General features: G+C 39.2%; 1 protein-coding gene across 1 annotated transcript; it reads right to left on the minus strand.

Moving 5' to 3' along the window:
- Positions 1–7: 7 nt before the first annotated feature.
- Positions 8–9,581, minus strand: ARMT1 (acidic residue methyltransferase 1). Its single transcript, XM_027733912.2, has 5 exons — positions 9,493–9,581; positions 8,048–8,153; positions 7,265–7,506; positions 5,670–5,835; positions 8–4,709 (listed from the first exon to the last, which is right to left on the minus strand). The coding sequence occupies exons 1-5, from the start codon at positions 9,543–9,545 to the stop codon at positions 3,942–3,944; spliced, it is 1,335 nt and encodes a 444-aa protein (XP_027589713.1). The 5' UTR covers positions 9,546–9,581; the 3' UTR covers positions 8–3,941.
- Positions 9,582–9,693: the final 112 nt, after the last annotated feature.

Consider the following 9,693-nt stretch of genomic DNA (forward strand, 5'->3'; position numbering starts at 1 on the left):
CATTTTAACCAGCACATTTTCACAGTTTTATTTTAAGATCCTTAGGTGTTAGCTGATTTTGGACTTACGTTATTGCTTTGAATAAAAACAATCACAAGGTTTTTTCTGTAATTTTGGGTAAACAGAAGGCTGGTAAGCAAACAGACTGTTAAGTGAAAAAAACCCTAACAGTTCTGTACAAGATTCCATTCTGAAATTTGTATTTTATACATGATTAAGGTAGGGGTTTTTTAGATTAAAATCATTTCATGTGGTAATTTTCATGCAACAGGGTGAACATTCTTCCTGTCTGATAGAGCACTGGAGATAAATGTGCCTCACATGGAACAAGTTGTTTAGTTCAATCACAAATGCAAATACGCTATGAACTTTAAAGAAACTATTTCAACACCAACAGTTAGGGTTTATGGGACATCAGCAAGGTGTGTAAACCAAAGTGGTTTGGAAATGTTTTAGTTATAGCAAGTGTAACACTAAAGTATTTCCATTTTTGCTGAGAACGCATGGCCCACCTATCAATTCTGGAAGTGATCCTGACAATGATGCCATCACCTGCACCAACCTTAGTAAGTAATTACCAGATACATTTTCAGAGATTCTCAATGATTTTTAAGGTTTTCAAATTTGAACAAGTATATGAATAGAGTGACAAGTTAGAAAATTCCCTATTACTGCCCTGTCTTGATATAGAAGGATATTTTACGATATCTGTCTCTTGCATCTGTAGTTTTCAAAACCTCATTGGATAAATATGCTTTACAGGTTTTTGTATAAAATCTGTTTCAGAGAAAAAAACTGAATTAATTTAAGTTGGCTTCCCCAGTTACTGAAATAGAATAACAATGTTTGACTTTTGCACAAAATTATATAATTTATTTCAACATTCTTGCAAGTTTCCAGTCATACAATCAACTTATTTTTCACATCAGTTTATCTTAAGGAGCCTTATATATGTAAGAAATTATTGTAGATATCTTACATGATGAATTATCAAATATTATCAAGTGTGTACTGGCTTTCACTGTGCCTTAGACATTACTTTTCCTCTTGTTTCATCAGCAGTGAAAGTCATCACCATCAAAAATTGACTTGGAAATACAGTTGCTCAAAAAGTATAAGACAAAACTAGAAGTAAAAACCATTGCTTTGTTGTGGTCCTCAGAATTACTGAAAATGCCCTTGGGTTTTGCCATAAATATTCAAATAGCATAGGAAGTGAAACTCCCAAAAATTTGGGTGTATATACAAATCAGTAGCTCCTGAGTTATACTGTACAAGCATCTTGGACAATCGGTTGCAATACAGATGTGTAGAAGCCAATTTCTTGAATAGTCAAGGAAAAAAATATGCTATATTAATGCACATGCTATTGTTATAACACATGCTTTATGTTGTTCTAATAGTAAATTCCACCTAAATGCAGCAGGCTCACGATGCCATTTCATGAAGGTATATTACACAAGTAATTGACACCAAGTAGCTACAAAAGCATTTCCTATTTTCAACTAAACTGTGGCAAACCCATCAGCAGAACACAGCGCTTCATCAGAGTATTTCTCTTCACTGCTTCTTTGGGGCATGGGAGAACGTAACACAGGCATTTCAGCACCATTTATGTTTGGAAGTTTTTTCCACAGACTCAATCAAAATTTTACAAAAATCTGGCCAACTAACAAACGGAAAAGTATGCTGCATATTCAATTCTGCCTGGAGATAGCACTTTGCAATTACAGCAATAGAAGTCAAGCATTTGGAAGTTATGGCTGTGCATTCCTCATGTAGCCACGTAGTCATACTGTGTATTACCATATAAACTTCTCTTTGTGCGGGGCAAAAGATGAGAAGTGCTCATTTAATAAACTGGATAACAGAACTGATTTTTTTCAGCATGACATCATCCCTTACATCGGCATGCACATGCTGACCTAAGAATTACATGTCTTACAGCACTCTTCCTCACGAACATTAATGCACAATCTCCAATGGGATAATTCAGTTAACTGAGCAATGCCACAGCATCTCCTAAGTGATTTAGTATTTTGTAGGATTCTATTTCTCATAACTTCATAACTTTAATTTTCAATGATCTGCACTGTGAGTTCTCAGAAGTAACAGCTTGAAAGCCACCTGGGTACAGAGACACATTAAGAACCACTGAAAAACGAAACCAAGTTTCTGAGCATGTTGTAAGGATCGTGTAAGGGGCAAATCTATTCGTCAAGAGTGGCCTCTTGATGATGAAACAATCCTTTTCTTGTCCATTACACTCTTTCAAACCTCTCCAGCAAATTAAGTCAGCACCTTACAAACAATCTGTCCACAGGCAAAGCATATTTCTTCCCCTGTTCATTTCATGTCTGAACCAGGTGGGAAGTTTTCATTCCATATATTCTACAGTTTCCACCCCTCCCTTCTTGACCCAAAGTTGTTGCTTCAAAATGCACTTAAAACAAGTTAACAGCATTTTCACAGATGAGAAACTGAGGCTCCAGTGCACAGGTTCATCGTGTTGTTTATGTACTTAACTAAAGCACTAAAGCGAGAGGCCTGCTGAGCTCTCTCCAGTCAAAGAAACCTTCAGCAGTCTGACCTTCAGCTGCCTTGACTGGATTTCTAATTTCTGCAGTTCAATCAGGTGCCTAAGGATGAGCATAAATTCACCCTTTAGGAGTACTAAGCCAGAGATACAAATAGATGAGAGCACTAAACCCAGGTCTCAAATGCAGAAGCCTACCTACTACTATCACATTGCTTCATGAAATTCCTTGCATCTTTGTTTTAGAACACTTGACCTTAAAACTTTAAAATATTCTTTAGATTTAAGAAGAACACAAACACAAATAATCAAAGTCATCTGCATCTAGACCATATTTATCCATTGTACAGATCTTTACTGTATGAACATAATTAGCAGCAGCTTTTGAGACCAGGGTAGAAGAGAAGAATTGGGCACCTAACAATTCCAATTAGCAGGAAACCTGTATGGCATATGCTTCTCTAGCATATACTTCTCAATGCAACCGGAGTTGTATTCCCCCCCTCAAAAGTAAGGCATCTTTCGTAAAACAACAGACAAATAAAAAACAAATAAAGACAAATAAAGAGAATTACCACAACAGAAAGAGGCAGCAGTGCTTGAACCACATACACTGCTGACAGGCCATCTGTAATTCAAGTCTGCATTAAATCTAAAATCCAATTAATGCAATTGTTCATTGGTTTGTTTATTTGCGGAGGGGGGTTTGTGTGCTTATTTTTGGTAGAGGTCCTTAGATAAACAATATGTTCAATGTTCTTAAAATGAGATTTTCCTTTCTCCCACTAATCTTCCTACAAGATGGGACAACTCCCTTCCTACAGGCAAACTGGCCAGCAACATCCACTTGTATCTTAAAATTTAAATTTCATTTTCAATCCTACACAAATGTTTACAAGCTGTCACCCAATAACTTATCACGTAATGTACAGCAAACTATAATCAAACATCAAAAGAATCTGTCTGGAATTAATTTGTGACTTCTCTAAAATAATAACTTTCATGCAATGCCTGGCAGGTGGAGCACAAATTAGCCTGAAATAAGTAAATACACGCTAATGTGGGATTGAGGAAATTGTTTCTGAAGCAGATTTTTCACTTGTTAAGCTATAGACTCATACCCACTAATGAAGGAAAAAAATATTATGGACAACTGCATATTCATCTTAAAGATCTGCTGATGTTGGACATTAGGAAAACAAAATATATTGAAATAGAGATGATTTACATGTACAAAGACCATTTGTAAATTTTTGCACGACATTAAAGTTTTTTGTGGTACAAAAAGAACAAATCACTTGGGAGGAAAAAGTGCAAACAAGAAAGAATCTTTGCTGAAGCCAAGCATGGAATAGAGAAAGTAACTAGACTAAATCTCTCTTTCAGAATATTAAGAATCATTTAGCTAGAGACCAGCGTCAAACTGAACTACCCCATATTTCCCACTTACCATCCACTCGGGTTCAGAAGCCTGAATTTGTTCACCTTGTCCAGGTTTTAGGCCAACCTGAGTGTCAGATTTCAGTGTTCTCAAACTACAGAGAGGCGCAGGATGAAACTTGTTCAAGGCTTGATGAAACGGGACACTATATTCCCATTTTCTATCTCCTGTTAATTTTCTGTAGTTTAGATCACCTTTGAAAAAAATCAAGTTTGACTTCTGTAGCTCAGCATACAAGTCAGGAGCAACTCCACCCATACTGGAGAAGTCATGTGGCAAAGTCCAAAACATGTGGTCACAGAAAACCCAAACTCCCTTTTTCAAATTGCCCTCCCAGTTTATCCCACACCTAGACATCCACATATGATTAGCTGACTGCAGTTGTTTAACAGTCCAGTTAAAATCATGCTTTGTGGTATCTGACACATACCATGGAATACTTTTTCCATGGAAATAGATTTCATCAGCTAGCTTTGACGATAACAAGAAATCAGCCAACACAAGATCACTTACAAGTTCAAATCCAGCATTATCCAGGATTATGTCAACTCTAACATTACTTCTTTCTGTTCTATTTTTTTTGGCATTTACAAGTAATGACCAAACTTTTTCCATATCATTCACTAAGATGTAAGGTACCATGTTTTCCAAGGATTGTAAGGGACTAGATTTCTGAGAGCTGTCTTCACCAGCTGAAAAAGAAAGGTCACACTTATTGCCCCACAATGACACCTAGAAGGAAGAAAAAAACAAAACACATTTGCTAAGTCACACTGTAGTTACATTCTGAACTTCACATACACTAAAGATTTTGTTTCCTTCTTTTTGGTTTAGGTAGTGAAGGCTCTAACTCCACACTCAACTTCTTATACAGATATCTTAACATAGATGAGATTTTGTGGAAGAAACCGAACAATGCTCTGTATTTCTGCAGGTATCAGAAACATGCATCGGAAGTGACAAAGATGAAAGATTTAGATCAACACAGATACACTGATGACAAAGCTTAAAACACAAATATTCTCCATACTGCAATTCCAAAAAATATCTGTGGTAACACAGAAAAAGGAATATTAAAGCAGGTTTATTTTTCTTATTACATGCAGCCAAGTAGGTATTTTAAGTATATGTATTTTAAGTACTCACTAATGATCTCTTTATACAGATTGATCAAATACTTGGTTTGCACTGTTGCCAGCTAATGGACTTCTTTGTAATCTTAAGATACTTTGGGTATTGTACCCAAAGGCATTATAGTCATTATAAAGCTTTTAAACAACTTCTGGCCCAGACTGACTTCTAAATTTTTCTCCAAAGAAGTTTAAAAATGTTTAGAGTGTCAATTAAAATTTACTGTTTTAAAAAACTATAGTTAAATACCAAAAAGGTCATCTGGAACTTAAAACGTTTGAGAAATACTCAATTCAGGGAAAATTGCTGGATTTTCTAATACACAATGAAGATCAGCAGTTAATGAAAATGTCACATTTAAGACAAGTAACCAAAATATAAATATTTCCACAGTAGCAGCAATACAGTATGGCTATCAATCAGGATTTCATCACATTTTTTACAAACAAAAGAGCTATATTTTAATTTCCATATGAAATTCCAATTATTTATAGCCTCAAGTTTTCGTTTGTTTCACAAGAGAGGTATTTTAAATTCTTGTGTTAAGCACTAGTAGTTTACCTGCAATAGCTTAAAGAGTTCCTCCTTAAGTTGCTTTTCATCTAGATCCTTGATGTTCTTAAGAAGTTCCTGAAAGTAAGTGCATAAGGCAATAACAGCCTCTTGGGATTCAAAGAAATTCTGAGCCTTTCCTTCCTTAAATACGTCAAAGTTGTCAATAGGTGGGCTAGAAAGAGGAGAACAAATATATTGACATACTTGCCATGACAGTATATGCAAATGAAGCTCAAAGGTCAGCTTTTTGTATTGTACTACAGGCCCTAGTTAGATTTTCCATTTCTCATTTGTCATACTAGACTTTCAGTAGCAGCCTGATGTTGTATCTCACTGGAACAGACACTATGCAAAACATTTTTATATTTCCAGCAATATACTCTGAAAGTGAACGAGTGCTCAGTCACAACAATTCTGGGAACTGCACATACAGTGACCATTCTGAACTCCAACCTTCAGGCACAGATAACTAAAACTGTAACATACAAGCAAACTAATGTGGAGAACTGCTGGCCCAACTGTAAATGTGTTTTTGTGTGCTGAAGTTACTTCCCATACCAGATTCTCTTACAGTGATAGGAAGTTATTCCTGTGAAAATCTTTACTAGGACTCTGGAAAATTAACATGACAAAGATGAGAATGTTGTAATATATAAGAAATATAAACCAATCTATTATGAGACATATTTGCACATACACCTTTCGACAAATGACTGAACTTCCATCAAAGTATATGCTCAAGAGGAGATAAATAATGGAGATCAAGAAACTTAAATCTTACTAATGAAAAGTATCCACTCACCATTTTAAGAGCAATCAAGCAGATCCATCTCATATTTGAAACTTTTGATACAAGAGTTCAAATTACACAATATACCAGTAGAAACTGAGTCCCATTCCTGTGTTTGCATCTCTGCAATACTATGGGTAAATCCAGTATTCATGGAGCTTTCAAGTTCTTTTGACACCAATGGGAACTTAAACTTTTCACTCCTACCCCATGTCATCGTACTGGCACCTCTCCACAGTACCAAGCACAAGTTTTTCCTGCAGAGTTATTTTTAACCAGGATCAGCTCCCAGAGTTTGATGCAACACATGGTCTGCGTGCACTGCTGTAACGAAGAAGCTGGTGTAGACTGAACAACAGGGGCTGCTTAAGGTGGGTAAACTGCTATAAAAACAGTTCTCAAATGGTAACTTCAGATTTCAAGCGGCAAAACAAGTTAGAATTCCCAACAGATTTGTGGCTTTCACATTCCCTGTTTTAGGCTTAAGAGAGAATTCTAGGCTAACAAACCTTTTAGAAATGCTACATGATTTTCGTATCTCAATTCAGATTAGTCTGCAAGAAGGTCAGGCTATGCAGTCAAGCTTAAGAGTTTTCAAGTACATCAACTCCTTAAAACTGAAGCAAATTCTGCTGTATGGAAGAAGAAAAGGTATTAATTTTAATTGAAGTATGAGACAAGGGAAAAGGAATATGGTAAAAGTTTAAGATTTTCCTTTATCTTACTCCCCAGCTGTCTTTCTTCCTCCTAAAATAGAAATGGGAAAGAACAATGTTTTTCAAAGTGGCACATCAAGGTAGTAAATACTTACTTCTGTGCTAATGCTGCATGAATTCTTCGATACATATAACACTCTACAAACAACCAAGGGGACTGAAACCAACTTGGTTCTCCATTTCCATTTGATAAATTTCGTTGGTAGTCCAGGTATTGGTTCCACAGCGCAGCATCAGGCAGCTCATCTTCCAAAGGGGTCACTGGTTTGTCTGTTTGCAGTTCATTCCGCAGTTTGGAGAGGAAAGATATAGCTCTCTTCTCTGCTTCAACACCCTTCTGAAATAAGCGGAGAACAAAAGTTCCTATTTGAACATTTATTCCTGTAGAGACACAGATCAACTTTTCACTCATTATGTAAGTGGTAAGTTTTAATTGCCAAAGGTGAGTCCCTGACAACTCAGAGCTTGATTCAACAAAACGTATTTTGGTGAATAAAGCTCATTTTAGACTTAACATCCTAAAACGAATTGCATATGGAACTTCTTTTTAGATTGGACTTTTTTCTTATTAGAGAGGAAGAAAGTATTGAAACACAGAAAGTGCTACGGTCTATCAAACACTACATCAACACAAAAACCCAAGAAGTGCAGCAGTTGCAGAAACGACAGACCACAAAAAGGTTAGACAGAGAAGTGAATTACAGAACTAATCAAAAACAGCTACAGGAAAGAGATGATTTTAAAAAAACCAAACAGACAAAAAGATTGAGACAGACAAGTAACAACTGTAGTAAGAAAGCAGTAAAAACAAGGCAGAGAAGGGGTCTCAAGGGTTAGGGAGGAAAAACATCAGGGAAAAAAAGAGACCTTACTCTTACCTCACCATGTTCTTCAAAAAATTCATTTTTATGTCGATGCAGAGTATCAATAACTCTTGTGAGGATCTGTGGCAGTCTGTCTTTAATTGTAAAATATGCAAAGGATCTAAAAGGGAGAGGAACAAATTTTTATTATTGACAGCAAATGATGAAATAGCTTCCCTTTGTAAAAACAAATACAAGGTCTTTGTGCTGGTTTGGGCTAGGGCAGAGTTAATTTTCTTCACAGTAGCTGGTATGGGGCTGTGTTTTGAGTTGTGTTGGAGGCAGTGTTGATAACACAGGGATGTTTTCAATACTGCTGAGTTCGGCTTACCCAGAGTCAAGGCCTTCTCTGTCTCTCCTACTAGCACACCATCCTACCAGCGAGCAGGCTGGGGGTGCACAAGGAGCTGGAAGGGGACAGAGTTGGGACAGCTGACCCCAACTGACCCAAGGGATACCCCATACCATATGGTGTCATGTTGAGCAGTGGAAACCAGGAGGAAAAGTTGGCTGGGGGGTCACTGCCTGGGTACTGGCTGGGCATCAGTCAGCTGGTGGCGATCAACTGTTTTCATTGGCTTCACTTGTTTTTCTTAGTTTCTCTTTGTTCTTTTTCTTTCCATTATAATGTAATATTATTTCAATTATTAAACTGTTCTTATCTCAACCCACAAGTATTCTCACTTTTACCCTTCCCATTCCGTCCCCCTCCACCCTACTAGGGGCTGAGTAAGAGGGCAGCTGTGTCGTCCTTGACTGCCAGCTGGGGTTAAAACACAAGTCTTAAAAGTAACTTTATGTGCCTCTAAAGCAGTGGACAGTAGTAACAGTAATAAAACCCCTCAAATGGGTCAGGTTCTTAGGTCTGCTTTTAAACAGCAGTCTTTTCAAGGAAGAAAATGCTAAATTATTTGTCCTGCCAAAACAGAGAAAAACTGCAGCTAATTCAATGCTAAAACGTGTTCTTTAATTGTTCAGTTGCCCTGATGCAGTCAGGGAAATATCAAATTAAAAGGATAGAGACATGTTAAAAGTTTAACATGTATCTCCTACCGACACGAAAATCCACACTCACGCACTCTGCACTACACACTTCATTTCCCCGAAACCCCGTTTATGTTTGAGGAGGACAACGAGCAGAATTTAACCAGCCCTACAGAGAGCGCCAACACGGCCCGGAGAGTTATTTTTATTGCAGGATTTCCACCCGGCGAGTCGGGTTCCCAGGGCCGAGCAGCGACACGGGGAGCACAGCGACGCTTCCACACCAGCCCTCGGCCCGTTCCGGGCGCTCCCTGCGGCAGCATCGCGGCCACAGCGCCGCCTGCCGGCACTGCGGCCCCCGCCCGCCCCGCCGGGCCAAGACCCGCCCCCCGGCCCCGCCCGGCGCCTCACCGGCCGCGGGGCGCCGACCGCTCCCTCAGCTCCCTTCCGCCCCCCGCCCCGCTGCCGTGACGGACCCCTTGAACCTGCCCGACAGGGACACGGGGAGTGCCGGCACCGCCGCCGCCATCTTGCTCCACCCCCCCGCGCGCCAGCTCCCCGCCCCCCGCCCCGCCCCCCCGGAAGCGGGGAGCGCGGCAGCCGGACGTTCCTGGCGCGCGGGCCGCGCCCCGCCGCGCGGCGACGGACGGGCGGGGCGTGTCGGGCGGCGCGCGCTG

The sequence above is a fragment of the Pipra filicauda genome, unplaced genomic scaffold (genome assembly GCF_003945595.2).
Source record: "Pipra filicauda isolate LSUMZ 115617 unplaced genomic scaffold, ASM394559v2 scaffold42_size3861933_pilon, whole genome shotgun sequence".
Taxonomy (NCBI): Eukaryota; Metazoa; Chordata; class Aves; order Passeriformes; family Pipridae; genus Pipra; species Pipra filicauda.

What these genes read in the sequence shown, in the direction of transcription:
- ARMT1 (XM_027733912.2), bottom strand. Translation starts at nt 9,545, where the DNA reads ATGGCGGCGGCGGTGCCGGCACTCCCCGTGTCCCTGTCGGGCAGGTTC. An exon ending in CATGCAGCATTAGCACAGAA is followed by an intron (nt 5,836 to 7,264) that starts GTAAGTATTTAC and finishes TCCTCTTTCTAG; the next exon opens with CCCACCTATTGACAACTTTG. An exon ending in AACTCTTTAAGCTATTGCAG is followed by an intron (nt 4,710 to 5,669) that starts GTAAACTACTAG and finishes TCTTCCTTCTAG; the next exon opens with GTGTCATTGTGGGGCAATAA.